Raw genomic sequence first — 19,116 nt, 5'->3', positions numbered from 1 at the left:
TTACTGCTGGTGGAAAGATCAGGGGGGCATCCAGGAACATTTATTGTGCGGTCCCGCCCTTCATAAATCCTGAAGGCGGTGGTATATCCTGACCCGCTTTCACACAATTTGTAGAGCTTAACGCCATATCTTGCCCTTTTGGAAGGTAGATATTGGCGAAAGCTAAGTCTGCCATGAAAGTTGAGGAGGGATTCGTCCACACTTACATTCTGCTCAGGGGTGTAGAGTTGCAGAAATAAATTATTCAGGGAATTTATTAGCGGTCTTATTTTGAACAACCGATCCCGGTTTGCATCGGTACTTGGGGGGGCCTGTGCGTTGTCATTGAAGTGGAGGAACCTCATTATTGTCTCATAACGAGACCTGGGCATTACTGCAGAATATACTGGGGTAGCTTGGGCGGGTCTTGTTGACCAGTAAGACCTAATGGAGGGCTTTTTGACAATACCCATATTTAGGGTGAGCCCCAAAAAAATTTTTAATTCCTGCAAATTGGTGGGCGTCCAATCTCTGGCATGGGTGGATGAAGGTTTCTGCCTTATATATTGAGTGGCATATAAATTTGTTTCGTGGACAATCATATTTAGGATCTCGTCTGTTATAAATAAATGGAAGTAATCCATTTGGACAAAATTTGTATTGTCCACGGTTATGCCAGGAGTGGCAGTAAATCCGTGGATTCTAGGCCCAAAAGATGGGGCAGGTGCCCATACAAGAGCCTGGACTGAAGGGACCAGGCTGTCCCGTGCTACAGCGCTACTTGGCCCTGCGCTTTCATGCTCTGCAGTTTCAACTGCATCAGGTGAAGATGAACCTGAAGTGACGCTGTCATCGTCACTACCTAAAACAGGTTCCATCTCGGACGCCATCTCTGATGCGTTCTCCGACTCAGACCACAGTATGGCGTATGCCTCCTCGGCGCTAAACAACTTCATCGCCATAACTTAACTAACACTAACTAAACAAATTTTTATTTTTTTTATAAAACACAAACTGCTATATATATATCTACACTACCGCTAACAAAAAAATAAACCGCTATTGCTATATATATTATATATATGTGGATATATATATATATATATATATATATATAATTATATACTCCCTACCTGCCTATTCTAATAGAATAAAAGAAAGAAAGGTAGATAGAAAAAAAGATGGATGGATAGATTGTATAGATAGATAGAAATCTATCTATACAGAGAATGTTTTAGAGTGTAACTATTTTTTTGTGTAACTGTATTCTTCTGGCAGCAATTCTCCCGAGTCTCTTCTTCTCCTCAAACTGAAACAATGTTTGAGGAGAAGAAAAGAGGCAGGAGATTTACTGCCAGAAAAGTCAAAATAAAACAAATGTGGTTGCTGTGATAGGTTTTCACAGCGACCACATGTTCAGGTACCATCAGATTGGTCCCTGATACTCTGCCCAGTGCCCAGAGCTGTTGGTAACAGCGTGGGCACAGGGCTGTGTGCACGCGATCGCGTGCACACTGTTTTCTATGCAGAAATGCATGTGATTGCTGTGATTGGTTGTCACAGCGATCACATGTTCAGGGGCCAAAAGATTGACCCCAGACATTCTGCCCAGTGCCCATGGCTGTTAGCAACAGCCAGGGCATAGAGCTGTGTGCACCCGATCGCGCGTGCACAGTCTCTGAAGTGCCGCCATTGATAGTCTATACGGCGGACTTCAGAGACCCTGACCGCTGGCCGTATAAATACGGCCAGCGGTCGGGAACCTGTTAACAATGCCCTCTAGAGAAGTTTCTTCATCTAGGGGGCAAGTGTGGAAGACATTCTTTCAACTACTCCATCACACCTTAGATCAGGGGTTTCCCAGAACACAGCAGCAAGACCTGTCACTAAGAGTAAAGATATCAAACAGATTTTGGCCTGTTTTTAACATGTTGCCAACACTTGATGTCTATCCTAGTCTTGAGCGGCTGGTCGTTGCCACATCATGACTAGTATAGACGTCATGCTGATTGCGCGGGCACAACAAATGTGTCTGCGGGAACAGGGCAACAGCTGTAATATACAGCTGCAGCCCTGCTCTAGTGGTCTAGATTAGAGAGATCCCTGATCCTCATTGTTAACCCCTTGAATGCCACGATCAAATCTAATCGCAGCATTGAAAGGGAAAATGAGGTGGCTGTGTTGACTCTGGACTTGATATAACACATTGGACCAACACTTGCTCAGTGGTCCAAAGTCCTGTTTTCAGATTAAAGTAAATTCTGCATTTCATTTGGAAATCAAGGTCCTAGAGTCTGGAGGAAGAGTGGAGACGTGTCAATCCAAGTTGCTTGTGGTTCAGTGTGAAGTTTCCACAGTCAGTGATGGTTTGGGGAGCCATGTCATCTGTTGGTGTTGGTCCAATGTGTTATATTAAGTCCAGACTCAACGCAGCTGTCTACTAGGACACTTAAGAGCACTTCATGCTTCCCTCTGCTGACAAGCTTTATGGAGATGCTGATTTCATTTTCCAGCAGGACTTGGCACCTGCCCACACTGCCAAAAGTACCAATACCTGGTTTAATAATCACAGTATCACTGCGCCTGATTGGCCAGCAAACTCGCCTGACCTAAACCCCATAGAGAATCTATGGAGCATTGTCAAGAGGAAGATGTAGACTCCAGACCCAACAATGCTGACGAGCTGAAGGCCGCTATCAAAGCAACCTGGGCTTCCATAACACCTCAGCAGTGCCACAGGCTGATCGCCACCATGCCACGCCGCATTGATGCAGAAAATTCATGCAAAAGGAGACCCGAACAAGTATTGAGGGCATATACTGGACATACTTTTCAGTAGGCCAACATTTAGGTATTTGAAAATTAGAATATTATTTAAGCCCAAATATAATGATGTTTTCTCTTGGCTCAAATACCCACAAAATCTCACTCAGACCGGAGCAGGCAAAACTAAATTGGGTATGATCCAACAAATACCTTAAATGACATATATAAAGTACAGTTAAGTTTACCGCTCAAACGGTGCTGGTAACAGTCCAATATCATTCAGTATGGACACTCTCTCCCAGTAAAATGCAGTGGACAATCCACAATCCAATGAGGGTGTGGATGGTAATTCTTATCCTTGTAGTTCCACCAAGCTCCTTATCGTCTTTCTCCACATTCAAAGAACTCCTGGTAGGAAAAGGATCTTCTGTCTCTAAGGGTATGTGCACACACACTAATTACGTCCGTAATTGACAGATGTATTTCGGCCGCAAGTACCGGACCGAACACAGTGCAGGGAGCCGGGCTCCTAGCATCATACTTATGTACGATGCTAGGAGTCCCTGCCTCTCCGTGGAACTACTGTCCCGTACTGAAAACATGATTACAGTACGGGACAGTTGTCCTGCAGAGAGGCAGGGACTCCTAGCATCGTACATAACTATGATGCTAGGAGCCCGGCTCCCTGCACCGAGTTCGGTCCGGGACTTCCGGCCGAAATATGTCCGTCCATTACGGACGTTAATGTGGTCGTGTGAACCCAGCCTTATAGATGGAAAAAGGAAGACACATAGTGCAACACCCTCTGAAAAATAGATTGCTCCGCGCCAAGTTTAATCCATACTCACAAAAGTAACAAGAAATAAAAGCATCAAGGGAAGTAAAAATCTTTAAAATTTCTAGGCGGCACGCCAAACACTGTCGCCCGACCCTGGGTTTCGCCCTTCCGGCTTCCTCTGGGGCATGTGTGACGTCTAACAGGTTTATAGCCACATAACATATAAATTTACATACATAAAAAAATGGTTAAAAAACATATACACCCACAATGATCTCTGCAATATATAGAGATAATCTGATCTTACCATCATAATCGTATACATATATATACACTTTTAAATATTATTCTTTTTATATAAATGCCTAATCTCTTTAAAAAGTAAAAAAATATAATATATTCTGCTGAACCAGCCTATTTGCTACCTTTATAGTTGGTTAGATTCCACATATCATCCCATATCCATTAGGGTATGTGCACACACACTAATTACGTCCGTAATTGACGGACGTATTTCGGCCGCAAGTACCGGACCGAACACAGTGCAGTGAGCCGGGCTCCTAGCATCATAGTTATGTACGACGCTAGGAGTCTCTGCCTCGCTGCAGGACAACTGTCCCATACTGTAATCATGTTTTCAGTACGAGACAGTTGTCCTGCAGCGAGACAGGGACTCCTAGCAGCGTACATAACATGATGCTAGGAGCCCGGCTCCCTGCACTGTGTTCGGTCCGGTACTTGCGGCCGGAATACGTCCGTCAATTACGGACGTAATTAGTGTGTGTGCACATACCCTTATATTGATTTTTAACATGGAACTACCAATATGGACCAGAATATCTATCAGATGATATCTCACCAATATTAATAAGTACTTGTAAGAAACAAAAAAAAAACACTTAAATTCGAAGTCTGAATTGAGTCCTAAGGGCTGAAGCGTTTTTAATTGATAGATCCAAAAACTTTCTTGCGTGCTCATTTTTTTAATATAATCCTCCCCCCTCCAATGATTATCAATTGTCTCAATAGCAAAGAATTTAGTGTCCTTGGGATCTTTATGATGGAATTTACAGTAGTGTGCTGACACACTATGGTCCATCTTGCCTTTTCTGATGTTATTACAGTGTTCTGCTATTCGAGTTTTCAATTTGCGGGCAGTACGTCCTACATATAACTGCCCACAGGTACACTGCAATAAGTATATAACCCCTTTAGTGTTACACGTTGTAAAATGTTTGATCTCCTATTTTCGGCATCCATAAAAAAGGTTACATTCCCCTTTCTTTTATTATACCCCACTTCTTTACAAGCTTTACACTTGTTACAGGAAAAAAATCCCTTTGTGGCAATAATTGGTTTTGTAAGAGCTTTTATAAAACTATGAGTAATTTTATCCTTTATATTTGGTGCCCTACGATTTTTGTTTCTTACAAGTACTTATTAATATTGGTGAGATATCATCTGATAGATATTCTGGTCCATATTGGTAGTTCCATGTTATGAAAACAATTATGCAAAAAAATTCCCTATGTATAGTATTAGTAAGAGACTTGTTCACACATAGCATTTTGACCAAGGGATCTTGTCTCAGCAGAACTCAATTGTTCTGATTAGCTGCAGCTCACTGAAGCTCTGGAGGTTTTAGAGATTGGTCACAGATCAGACTAAGTGGAAAAATAGAGAAAAAATATATAAAACAACTGATAAAATATAAATAGATCAGACTAAGTGGAAAATTAGAGACAGAAAATATAAAACAACTGATAAAATCTAATTAAAAATCAATATTATGGATTTGGGATGATATGTGGAATCTAACCAACTATAAAGGTGGCAAATAGGCTGGTTCAGCAGAATATATTATATTTTTTTACTTTTTAAAGAGATTAGGCATTTATATAAAAATAATATTATTTAAAAGTGTATGTATGTATGTGTATGTATATATATATATATATATATATATATATAATGTGTGTATACGATTATGATGGTAAGATCAGATTCTCTATATATTGCAGAGATCATTGTGGGTGTATATGTTTTTTAACCATTTTTTATGTATGTAAATTTAAAAGTTATGCGGCTATATAAACCTGTTAATTAGACACGTCCCACATGCCCCAGAGGAAGCCGGAAGGGCGAAACCCAGGGTCGGGTGAGAGTGTTTGGCGTGCCGCCTAGAAATTTTAAAGATTTTTACTTCCCTTTGATGCTTTTATTTCTTGTTACTTCTGTGAGTATGGATTAAACTTGGCGTGGAGCAATCTTTTTCCAGAGGGTGTTGCACTATGTGTCTTCCTTTTTCCATCTATTAGAGACCTAAGATCCTTTTCCTACCAGGAGTTCTTTGAATGTGGAGAGAGACGATAAGGAGCTTGGTGGAACTACAAGGATAAGAATTTCCATCCACGCCCTCATTGGATTGTGGATTGTCCACTGCATTTTTCTGGGAGAGTGTCCATACTGAATGATATTGGACTGTTACCAGCACCGTTTGAGCGGTAAACTTAACTGTACTTTATTTATATATATATATATATATATATATATTATTTAAAGGGAACCTGTCACCAGCATTTTTGGTATCAAGCCAGCAATACCTTTTGAAAGTGGGTGAAAAATCATTGTTAACAAACCTATAAATATGTTAAAAGTCGGCTCTGTACCTTTTAGTATTCCGGTTTTCAGTTGTCCAGCGCCGTATGCAAATGAGCACAAAAAGAGTCAAATCTTCACTCGAGAAGAGTCAGATTTTCATTCCTCCGGCGTTTGAGTTGGCTCTGCCTCGTTGTTGATTGACGGCTTCTCTCACTCCACTGCACATGAAATCCCGCGCTTGCGCATTGAGCCAGTAAAGTAGATGTTCTCACATTATTGGACTGCGCATGCTCGGCGTTCAGTGTGACGTCATCATATGCCGTCTGTTTCTCTTCTAATCCAGCCCCCGTCTCCTGACAGCAGAGTGAACGAAGCAGTGCAGAGGTTAGCTTTTCTGTATTGCTCTCCACCACACTTCTCATCTCCAGCTGCTTCTCCCCTCGCTTTGTGTCTGCAGCAGTGGCGTAACTGTAGTGGTCGAAGAGGAGGTAAGTGTCTTGCTGATGGGTTGGGGTCCGACACCCCCGGCATTCAGCTGTTTTGAAGGGGTTGTAGCCGCTCATGCGAGCACTACTTCCCCTTCATTCCGGTCACATTCTCACACTGAATTGCCGACACGGACGTTTCAGCGATTCACAGTGTGAGCAAGGGAGGGAAATGAAGGGGAAGTAGTGCTCCTACGAGCTGCTGCAACCCCTTCAAAACAGCTGAATGCCGGGGGTCCCGGGAGTGGGACCTCGAACCATTAGCTATTGATGGCCTATCCTTGAGGATAGGCCATCAATGTTTAGTGTCTGTACAACCCCCTTTTAGGCCTACCGTGTGTTAGGCTTAGATACAGGGCCCAAGCTTATAATGCATAAGAATACTGTCTGCTGGACCCTGTATCTAAGCCTACCTTAGGCTTAGATACAGGGTCCAACAAACAGTATCACACATGCACATGGGCCCTGTATCTAAGGCCCTGTTCACATCACTGCTGCCCTTCTGTTGAGGGGTTCTGTCTGGTTAACCCCTCAACGTAAAGGCAAATGGCAACCTTAGCTTCCGTTTGCATCATCATTGATCTCAATGGTGATGGAAACTTTGCTAATGGTTCCCGTTTGTCACCGTTGTGAACGGGTTCCGTTGTTTTGGCAGAATCAATAGCGCAGTCGACAACGGAACCCTGCCATAACGGTGACAAACGGAAATCTTTAGCAACGTTTACGTCACCATTGAGATCAATGGTGAGGTAAACTGAAGCGGAGGTTTCAGTTTGCCTTTTGTTGAGGGGTTAACCCGACGGAACCCATCAACGGAAGGGTAGCGGTGATGTGGACAGGCCCTTACTAAAGTGTTTTTTTTTTGTGTTTTTTTTTTACAGGTTGGACTACGTCGGATTCGAGGACTACTTCGATGACGGCTTCTATATTTTCAATAAAATGGTTAATGAGGGTTGTGTGGGGGTGTTTTATTTCAATAAATCTATTTGTTCTGTCTTTTTTTTTTTTTTTTTTTTTTTTTAACTTTATCGTTACCAACTTACTAATTGCCACTGACAGGTTGACAGCATCCATTACTAAGGCGGGGCTTAGTGTTAGCCGGTGAAAAGGCTAACACTAACCCCCATTATTAGCCTGGTACCCACCGCCACCAGGGGTGCCAGGAAGAGCCGGGTACGATCCAGTACCAGACCATCTGTAGTGATGGTCGGGCACGGGGGTGACTGCAGGCTGGTATTATTAGGCTGGGAAAGGCCAAAAACAGTGGCCCTTCCCACCCTGGTAATGCTAGCCTGCTGTTGCTCTGTTGTATCTGGCTGTTTATGAAAAATGGGGGGGGGGGACCCCACGTAATTTTTTTTTTTTTTTTTTTTTTTTTTTTAAACATTTCACAGCATGATGTGGGGTTTCCCCATTTTTATAACCAGCCAGATACAACACAGCAACAGCAGCCTAGCATTACCAGGGTGTGAAGGGTCAGTTTTTGTCCTTTCCCAGCCTAATAATACCAGATTGCGGCTGGTGCCCCTCTGTCACTACAGATGGTCGGGTACTAGATCGTACCCGGCTCTTCCTGGGGGCGCTGGGTACCAGGTTAATAGAGGGGATTAGTGTTAACCTCTTCATGTCTAACATTCATTCTCCCCCTTAGTAATGGGCATTGTGATTCAGCCAGCGACAATTACTAGGGCGTTAGTTATAAAGTTTAACCCTTTCACGCCGCAGCCCTTTTTCAGATTTTCATTTTCGTTTTTCCCTCCCCACCTTCCAAAGGCCATAACGCCTTTATTTTTCCGTCGATCTAGTACTATGAGGGCTTGATTTTTGCGGGACAAGTTGTAGTTTTTCGTAGCACCATTTATAATGTACTAGAAACGGGGAAAAAATTATTTGTGGGGTAGAAAATGAAAAAAGCAGCGATTCCGCCTTAGTTTTTTGCGCGCCATTTTTTCGGAATTCACTGTACGATTAAAACATGTTAATTTTATTCTATGGGTCAATACGATTACGCCGATAATATTTGTAGTTTTTTCTATGTTTTACTACTTTTACAAGTAAAAACCTAAGTGTAAGGCCTCATTTACATGAGCGTAATATACGCGCGTGCTTTTCACGCGTGTCGTACGCACCTATATTACTCTATGGGGCAGTGCAGACGATGCGTGAATTTTGTGCAGCGCGAGTGCGTTGCGTAAAACTCACGACATGTTCTATAATCGTGCGTTTTTCGCGCATCACGCACCCATTGAAGTCAATGGGTGCGTGAAAACAACGCATGCCACACGGACTCTACTGCGTTGCATGCGCAAAAATCACGCAAGAGCTGTTATGTCAATGCAAAAGAGTCTATAAAGCTGGACAAAGCAAACCCAAACCAGGAAGTGCCTGCGTTTCCACTGCGAGGGGGCAAGCCTTGTGAGTGCCTGGAGACTGTGTCAAGGTAGCGTCCTGTTTGTGAAATCATCTTCTGCCATGCCGCGCGGGATGGACGTAGAGCGCCTCATCCTCTTTGTCCAGGAACATCCTGCAATCTGGGACACGCGCTCAGACGCGTACCACAACAGGACTGCCAAGGAGGACGCCTGGGAGGTGGTCGCCCAGAAACTTTTTGAGCAGGAGTGGGAGAGTGGCTGAACCCGGGACCGCAGTCGGTTGGGTGAGTACCACGCATTTTATGTCAATGCCTGTCATCCCTATAGAAGACCTTGGGCCCTGTATGTGTATTCTGCGCATTAGCACGAGGAACTTTGGTGGAGCAGGCGCATCACCGTGTCCCACGTCATCGGCACTGTAGGGCCCTTCATTTAGAAGTGAGTGGTGATAGTTCTGATGGCGTGTTATGTGTTTTTTAAATCCAACAGTCCAAGATATCAAAACACGGTGGCGGAGCTGCCGTGACCAATTTCGCAGAGAAATGGCTGAAAGGGAACGCAGCGGGGATGGCGCATCTCGCAAGCGACCCTATATCTATACCAAGCATCTGATCTTGAAGGACATCATGGAGATGCGCACGTAAGAGTTTATGCCTTTGCATGTGTCTAATGTGTGTTTGCCCATGTCCTGTTAGCCAACGTGTTGCTGTGGCCATTGTTGAATATTGTGTTCTTATGTTTTTTTTTCTCCTTCTAGAACCACCGACAATTTGGAGGACACCGCAGAGGAGACTGACGTCGGCGAGTCTCTGCAAGAACCTCCTGCTCCCAATGTCCTGCCGCCCAGCCCAGAGCTGACACCCCAGGAGCCCGCACCTGGCCAGTCTGCAGGGGCCGTCGCCTCTCCAGCAGAGGAGCGCCCCGTGCCGTGCCCGCACTCGCCGTGCCTGTGCTCCACAGCCCTCCACAGCTGCCCAGGTAGATACTCGTGTGCTGGAGTATCTAAGGCGAGCCGCTGAAGAGGACTGGAATGACTCGTTTGGCCAAAGCATAGTTCCCCTCCTACGGCTGGTGCCCATGGACCGTATGGGCCGTCTGCAGGCGTCCATCGTAACATTGATCGACTCTTCCAGACCGCCCTACAATCCTAACGTCTGCTTCATGGCCATAGAACAATGGCGCAGTTCAGCCATGCCGGCCACCACGCCCCAGGTGCCTGGCCCATTCCACCCTGTCCCCCAGATGCCATGCCCGCATCCGTACATGCGCCCTATGGCTCCCCACTTCCCTGAGCCAACATACCACCCCCAACATCAGCACCACTATGCTGGCGAGGAACAACCTACCCAGCTCCAGGTCCAGCATAGTGGTGCTGAAATGCAGGCGTATTCCTCCCCGGGCCACCAGTACCAACACCTATGAGTGTGTTGGTGGCATGAGTTTTGGACGCCACAGTTGTGTGTGGTGCAGGCCTGCCAACGTTTCGTTCTTTATAGTTTGTTGGATGTGTATTTAAGATACACCATGTTGGTGTTTTTCTTTTGATGCCAAATGTTTGTGTTGTGGACTAACACAGCAGTAAAAAAAGTATTGGTTAAATGGTTGGATTTCGTGTTGTTATTCATTGATACCACACAACACAAGGTTTGGCACACATTTCCTTTGCCTAGAATCTCACACACTTCTGGCCTTTTGGTCCAATGCATACACACGTGATATGAGGTTTTAGTTTATCTATCTGGGTTTGACATGGATTGCAAGCGGTGCGAACGTTCATGGGCCCCTAAGCAAACTAAGTACACTTGCAATTGGACTTTCATAACTTTAGGCCGCACAACATTATATCTCCGGACAGAAAGTTGGCAACTGACAAAAGTCCTGCTCAAACCCCGACAGATGTAAGCTCGCAACCCGCGTCAAGGGTCCTCATGTTTTGCGAGTCCCTGACCCAACACGAACCCCAAAAAAAAGGAAATAACTGGTGACGTGTGGAGTGAAGCCGCCAAACAGACAACCCTTCAAAGGTCATCACCCCCCCACGGTGCAGCTCCTGATGGGCACTCAAAATATGCCGCCAAAGTATCCCGCACTCGAAGGCTGGAAGAGAGAGATCGGCCAAGAGGAATCACCGGGCCAGTGTGACTGGTGCCTGCATGTGTTAGGATATATTCTGCATCAAAGGTAGCATCATTAATGCGGCAGAAGTTATGCAGAACGACACACGCTTGTATAACACTTGTGACATTCTGCATGGACAATTGCATTGTTGTCAAAAAGACACGCCACCTGTTCGACATAATGCCAAAGGCACATTCCACACATCGCCGAGCTCGGCCAAGGCGGAGATTGAACATGCGCCGACGGTCATCCAAGCCCCTTCTGGCAAAAGGACGCATGACTTGCCTTGTGAGTGCAAACCCCTCATCCGCCACGATGACATACGGGATTGGGGGTCCGCTGGAGCCCGGGAGGATGGAAGGTTCCGGCACCGCCAGTCGATTATTCACGAGTCTCTTCCCCATTCTTGATGAACGGAATATGCGTGCATCTGCCGAGCTTCCATACGAGCCAATGTCAACAATAGTGAAGCAATAATTAGTGTCCGCCAAGGCTAACAATACCATCGAAAAATACTGCTTGTAGTTATAGTATTGCGAGCCACTGCGTGGGGGCTTTCTCACACGAATGTGTTTGCCGTCTAGGGCATCAATGCAATTTGGAAATTCACTTGCTCTAAGAAATCCCTCTGAAATACTTAGCCACTGTTCTGTCGTGGGCTGAGGCATGACCGTGCTCTTTAACCTCTGCCACAACACGACACAGGTGGATGTGACAATGAACGAAATGGTGGTCACTCAAATTCAAAATGTAACGAATGATGACTATTGCCTGTGGCCAGAAATCTAGAAAACAATGAGAAAGAAAAAGAAAGCCACAACACATGTTAGGGGGGGGGGGGGGGGGCTGGTGAAGCAGACAGGGTCATTTACTAAGTAATAGCAGCTGCACACATACCTCAAGGTCACAAGCAGCCGTTCCTCGGCCGAAATGCAGCGTCTCATGTTGGTATTCTTGTAGGTGAGACCAGAGCGAGTTTTCTCAAGCAGAAGGTCAAATGTGGCCACAGACATGCGGCAGAAGGCTCGAAATTTTTCTGGATGCTGTCGTAAGTCCTCATACAGTGTATGGAAATGGCCTTTTATCGTACGTTGGGCCACAAGTGGATGGACCCAAATGCGACATCTTACAGGCGTCTGGTGCTGAAGCATGGGTCGGCGCTCCCCAAACCGACGTGAGATCATCCAGAAAAGAAGCACACGTGCCAGCGACTGAGAAGGCATAAGTGTTGTGTGTCATGGCGATTCCAACGTCAAGGGAGAAACACACACTGTGGTTTCTGCAGAGGCGGAAATAAGGTTCAAAACAGGCTTCTCCCAGCAAGCAGGGGTTGGGCCAGCTGGCCTATTTGTAGGCTGGCGTCGCATTAATCCCCTCTGCGTTTTTTACGCGCGATGCAAACTCTAGTCGTGCGCGCGTTTTAAACGCAACAACGCTGCGTATACGCAGTGCATACGCAATACCAACGCGCGCAAGACGCAGCGTTTTTTGCGCGCGCAAAACGCACACGCTCGTGTAAATCAGGCCTAAAAAAGAAAATGTATTTTGTTTCGCAAAATTCCGAGAGCCGTAACTTTTTTTGCGGGATAAGCTGTAGTTTTTAATAATACCATTTTGGTGTAAATGTGACTGTTTGATCACTTTTTATTTCATTTTTTTGTGGGAGATGAGGTGACCAAAAAATAGAGATTCTGGCGTTTACAATTTTTTTTTTTTTTTTTTTTTTTTTTTTTTATACGGCATTCACCGTGCGGGTTAAATAATGATATATTGTGATAGTTCAGACTTTTACGGACGCGGCGATACCAATTATGTTTATTTAATTTTTTACTATGCTCTCGGGGGAAAATGGGAAAAGGGGGGTTTTTGAACTTTTAATTTTTTTTATTTTTTTTTTTACACAAAAAACAAACAAACTCATTTTTACATTTTTTATTAGTACCCCTAGGGGACTTCAACCTGCGATCGTTAGATCGCTTGCACGATATACTGCAATACAAATGTATTGCAGTATATCGTGATTCTGACAGTCACCTATGAAGCCCTGCCGGAGGCAGTCATAGGCGTACCAAGATGGGGGACTTCGTCAGACCCCCAGACAGCCGTGTGAACCAACGGCTCCCCCCGATCTCGCCGCGGGGGTGCCCTTGAGATGTTACAGGGGGTAGCCCCCCTGTTTTTAGTAATTTAAATGCCGCGATCTCTATTGAACGCGCCATTTAACGGGTTAAACAAGCGGGATCGCGCTAAAGCGCGATCCCGCTCGTAACCCGGAAGTGTCGGCTGTAACACACAGCCGACACACTCGCTCTAAGGAGCAGACTCAGCCCGTGAGCCCGCTCCATATTCCCCCACCCGGCGTGCGCCGTATATATACGGCGGATGTCGGGAAGGGGTTAAACAAATACAAGGACATAGATTAAAAATTTTATTGAAATAATAATTCCACACAACTTCTATTACAAAAAATGCATGTTCTATTAACTGCTCTTGTTTATGTATTTTTCCCTTTTTTTTTTTTTTTTTTTTTAGCCTCAAAACGGATTACATAAAATGTCATAAAACGAGCATCAACTGGTAAGATGTCTCAACTTTCTTGAGTTTGTTATAATGTAATAGCCTAATTTTTATCCTTAGGCTACATTAATAGGACTGTGAAAAAAGGCTGATTACACAACAATGATTTATTCACACTGCCGGTTTTTTAAAATGGCCCGTGAAGATTGATCGTCCAAAAATAGGACATGTCCTATTTTTGCACGTTTTCACTGCCAGACGGCCCCGATAGAAGTCAAAATGTATTCGTTTTTAAAGGCTGTCTATACATGTAACAACCGTTAAAAATGGATCTGTGACATGGGGATTCAAGAGGCAAGACAACTATTGGTTCCCTTGCTGGCTATGGGCGGCGCAATGACCCTCACTGATGCAGCGCCGTCCTCCGTGTGAGGTCTGTAGTCTCACAGGTTCTGCGACGGCGACTAGGTGACGTCATTGTGCCTCCTTCGCAGATCCCGTGAAGACAAGAGGCCACATGTGAAGTACACGGTGCTTCATCGGTGAGTGTGTAGGGCATTCTGGCAGAATTATATGTCGGGTATTGTTGTGCAGACTACAAGGGTAGTGTAGCACTAGTACAGGAATCATTGTCAACTGTAGCAAGTTTTTCGGAACTGTCCTGAATACACAGAGACAGTCCCGTAAGATTACTACAGGTAGGGGGGGGGGGTCTGTATGGCATCATATACAGGGGGTCAGCTTAAAAATGTACTATGTGGCAGTGAGTTTACTTCAGAATATCTTTTGTTCATGATGTTAAATCCTATATCATGGCCAAAAATGTATTCATTTTCTTATGCTAAATAATTTGTTTTTTATTTATTATCCTCTAAAGTGGCCCTTTCTCTAGAAGAAATACATTCCGAAGAGCACATTGGACACACCAATCCCACAAATTTTAGTTCTCAGCCCCGGATTGTTTACTTCTGAAATCTTCAATACAGATGATGAGGTCAGCAGTTAAAATTTAGAAGGTTGATTTCAGGTGCATAACACAGATTGACCACAGCTCTTTTTTTTTTTTTTTTATTCTTCATCCATAGATGCGTTTTTTACTTGCAAATCTTCGTAAAAAATACTCTGGACAGTCAAGACACGCACCATGTTTTCCCAATAATCCACTGCGTAATGTCAATGGCAATTTTATAGAATTTGACAATCTAATGGTAGAAGGGAGGATTGGAAGAGTAGACTGGTGCAAATGTCTTCAATGTGTTATGATGCCAACCAACCTTGAATCAATCTGCTGTCAAGAAGTTGAAAACGCTGTTGAATATATGAGTAACTTACAGTGTATCTCTGAGCATGAATTTTTTTCTTTTTTTTTGTACCCGTGAGAACACCGTAAATATTACTTTAAGAACTATAGGGGATGTAAGGCGTCCACCACCAAGAAAGGACCTAAATCGGTAAGTTGGAACAAAGTCAAAAGTATACAGCCATACTGTGTTTGTATTATGGTCGCACGATGCATCGAAACTTCGAGACTGTTCCGATAACGCGCACCCTCCAAATATTAGATAATGTTCTTTCATGGATTTCTATACTAAGCTGTGCGGACGCATATCTAAGTATAGTAATACATTAATGTTGTTAGGGTGGGGGTGCGGCTGTGTAATACAGCCATTGCCCCGCTACTGAGAAGTGCTGTACTAATGAGCGCAAGCACTGAAGACAGAACATGGTGTGTGCACTACAAAACACCACCATGTTCTGTCTTCTGTGCTGGAGACGCCGCTCATTAGTGCACCTGATGCTGACCGCACACGCACTTATTGTCAGGAGCTGGCCAATGGTTGTATTATACAACCACAGCCCCGTTCTAACCTCTAATCTACAACGCTATTCCCCTGAATGCTGCGAAAAAAACGTAATCTCGGCATTCAAGGTGAAAATGAGAAGGGGGATGCCTTTTGGATCACGTCGGGAGGAATTCCTGGGATGTGATCAAGGGACATACCAGAGAAGGGCAGACAGTACAGGCTCCATTAAAGAACCCCAGGGCTGTATGACCATATTTCCTGTTATGGCAGACTGAGCCAAAAAAAGTAATTTTTGTTTATTTTTTTTTATAACCCCTTCCCGAGATTTGACGTATCCATACGCCAAAGTCGGGTAGGGCAAGTACGTAGCGGGCTCACGGAGTGAACCCGCTCCATACGATGCGGGTGTCAGCTGTTTGTTACAGCCGACACTTCGTTAAATGCTGCGGCCAATAGCGACCGCAGCATTGAAATCGTTACAAAGAGGGGGGTCAACCCCTGTAAAAGCTCATCGCGCCCCCCGCAACACAATCGTGGGGGGCGATGGTTGTCGGCGTTGTTGGCGATGCCTGTCAGAATCACGATATACTGCAATACATTAGTATTGCAGTATATCGTGCAAGCGATCTAACGATCGCTGGTTGAAGTCCCCTAGGGGGACTAATACAAAAACTAAAAAAGTTAAAGAGGCTCTGTCACCACATTATAAGTGCCCTATCTCCTATATAAGGAGATGGGCGCTGTAATGTAGGTGACAGTAATGCTTTTCATTTAAAAAAACGATCTTTTTTCACAAAGTTAGAAGCGATTTAAGTTTATGCTAATGAGCTTTCTTAATGCCCAAGTGGGCGTACTTTTACTTTCGACCAAGTGGGCGTTGTACAGAGGAGTGCATGACGCTGACCAATCAGCATCATGCACTCCTCTCCATTCATTTACACTGCACTAGCGATATAGATATATCACTATGTGAAGCCTCATACACAAGCCCTAACATTACTAGTGTCCTGATAATGAGTACACATGAAATCCAGCCTGGACGTCATGTGTACTCAGAATCCTGACACTTCTGACTCTTTTTTTGTGAGATTCCGGCAAGTGACACCAAATCTCGTTTAGCTCCGAGATCTCGCAAGATTTCGTATCCGTTGCTGGAATCTCGCAAAAAAGAGTCAGAAGTGTCAGGATTCTGAGTACACATGACGTCCAGGCTGGATTTCATGTGTATTCATTATCAGGACACTGTAGTAATGTTAGGGCTTGTGTATGAGGCTGCACATAGCGATATATCTATATCGCTAGTGCAGTGTAAATGAATGGAGAGGAGTGCATGATGCTGATTGGTCAGCGTCATGCACTCCTCTGTACAACGCCCACTTGGTCGAAAGTAAAAGTACGCCCACTTGGGCATTAAGACAGCTCATTAGCATAAACTTAAATCGCTCCTAACTTTGTGAAAAAATATCTTTTTTTAAATAAAAAGCACTGCTGTCACCTACATCACAGCGCCGATCTCCTTATATAGGAGATAGGGCACTTATAATGTGGTGACAGAGTCTCTTTAAATAAATAAAAAAAATTTGGGTGTGAAACAAATTAATAGTAAAAGTTCATAAAACCCCCCTTTTCCCATTTTCCCCCTAGAGCATAGTAAAGAAAAAAGACATTATTGCTTTCGTAAGGTGGGGAGGTGAAAACGTAAATGAAAATCTGAAAAAGGGCTGCTCTTGTATTAAAAAGTTATTTTAAATATGAATGCATATATTTTTATGATATGCCTGCATTCTGCTTGTGTTCATTTACCTGTAGGCACCTTAGAAAGACTGCGTGGATTCACTGCTATTTAGGTATAGGAAATAGACGACCCATTCCGTCCTGCGTCGTACGCAAAGTCTGCGCTGCTTTTCCCGATTTGGATGGAGAATACATGGGATACCTTCCTTGTAGTGATACTCCAACTGAATTCATGGCCTTTGAGTGGTGATCTAATTAATTTTTCAATTCGTTCTGTTCTTCAAGCATTATGTTGCACTTTATACACTTTCATTTTTTTTTTGTTTAGGGCTAATGCAATTGTTTAATTTTAAACCTTTGTAAAAGTGAAAATGTCAACAGCATTTCAACTATTGAACTTTCTTTGTGTTCCGACCATCAACACTCCTGCCGTTTAACCCCTTCCACTTTGGCCACTTTTGACCTTCCTGAGGAGCCTCATTTTTAAAATCTGACATGTTCCACTTTAGGTGGTAATAAGTTCAGAATGGTATTTTATCAGCCATTTCTCAGATTTTCATTCCGTGGGAATTAAAATCCACATATTTTTTTTAAAGAAAATTTAGGTTTTGCAGTTCTTTTTCTCATTTCCACAAGGACTAAAGGAGAAAAAGCACCACAAAATTAGTAAAGCCATTTTTCCAGAGTAAAAAAAAATACCCCACGTGTGGTCATGAACAGGTGTTTGGACACACGGCAGGGCTTGGAAGGCAACCGCTAAGATGCAGCGATCGATTACAATCGCTTCATCGAAGGGGTTCATGGCATGGATCCACCGTTACAGGTGGATGTCAGCTGTAACATACAGCTGACATCCACCGCTGATGACGCCGGCTCAGCCCAGTCGACTGAACAATTTATTCTGTAGAAAAAAAAGGAAAGTTGACAGATGGAAACCATTATCAATGTTTCTGTCACCATTGATATCAATGGCGATGCAAACGGAAGCTAATGTTTCCCACTGGCTTTCCGTTGCGGGGTTCCACGATGGAAACCTCCGACGGAACCCCTCAACGGAAAGCCAACGCTGATGTGAACAGGCCCTTAGTCTAATGTACCGTGTACTCTTTTGTTTAATCTTTATACACCATATTAGACTTTAAAAAACCAAACCAATGTACCACACTAAACTCGTATTTTTCTTACACAATTTCTGAAAACAAACATTACATCTAATAATTTGATTGGTAATAGTAAGAATAGACTTTACACAGTTCATGTTATTTTAATATTTTTATTTTGAAAATAAATTTGTTAAGGTCAACTTTTGTAATAAACTTATTATAAAATAAACTTTGTTAAATGTTTTTTGAAATTTTATTCAGCAAAAATTAATTAAGCATCCTATCATATTATGACTGTTTCAAAACACTATCTGTTATTTGGTCGTAAACTTATTTATCAATAACTGTGCCATAAAACAGAAGCTTTGCACAATAGATTTGTATGGTTTTTTTTAACATAATTTTTGTATTGGAATACTACATTTTTTGTGAATTTTGTTTTTCAATAAAGAGTTTAAAATGTACCATGAAAACCAAATGGGATAAAATGTATACACATGCTAATTGGTGGGAGGGGCAGAAAACTTGTTTGTAAAATTAATTTAAACAACCACATCCATTTGCTGCTTTTTATAAATCTGTTCATGTCTGATGGATTTCTAATCCTCAACAGTTTTCTAAAATCGGCATGTCTGTTTATATGGGCATACTGGTCAACTTACCTAATAATTTCATTCATGGGCTAATTAATGTTTTTGTAGTTTTTTTCTTATTTTTTTAGTGTATTGTATCCACTATAATCTTAATTTTCAATGCGATAAAAGCAAATTGTTAAAAACAATGTTGTAATAAAATTTTTAGTTTTAAAATCAGGAATGTTGTCTGGTTAGTATTTTTATCTGTATGTAGTGTTCACAC

The 19,116-nt window shown here is 43.3% G+C and overlaps 1 protein-coding gene across 4 annotated transcripts in view; it reads left to right on the top strand.

The window, feature by feature from the left end:
* LOC142741420 (sorting nexin-6-like) overlaps nucleotides 1–18,432 on the top strand; it is a 46,058-nt gene extending 27,626 nt beyond the window's left edge. The window contains exons 6-9 of one of the 4 annotated variants that reach the window (XR_012881130.1): nucleotides 13,632–13,676; nucleotides 14,494–14,610; nucleotides 14,702–15,067; nucleotides 17,231–18,429. Coding sequence is in view for 1 of the 4 variants with exons in the window: in XM_075850809.1 (XP_075706924.1) it covers nucleotides 13,632–13,676; nucleotides 14,494–14,560 (112 nt within the window). In the remaining 3 variants the exon portion in view is untranslated. Of the gene's footprint in view, nucleotides 1–13,631; nucleotides 13,677–14,493; nucleotides 15,788–17,230 lie in introns of those variants that run through there. The other 3 variants (XR_012881133.1, XR_012881129.1, XM_075850809.1) reach the window with 3 other exon arrangements.
* The last annotated feature ends 684 nt before the right edge of the window (nucleotides 18,433–19,116 follow it).

This window comes from Rhinoderma darwinii, chromosome 1 (genome assembly GCF_050947455.1).
Source record: "Rhinoderma darwinii isolate aRhiDar2 chromosome 1, aRhiDar2.hap1, whole genome shotgun sequence".
Taxonomy (NCBI): Eukaryota; Metazoa; Chordata; class Amphibia; order Anura; family Rhinodermatidae; genus Rhinoderma; species Rhinoderma darwinii.
This window is presented reverse-complemented; position numbering and strand designations above follow the sequence as displayed.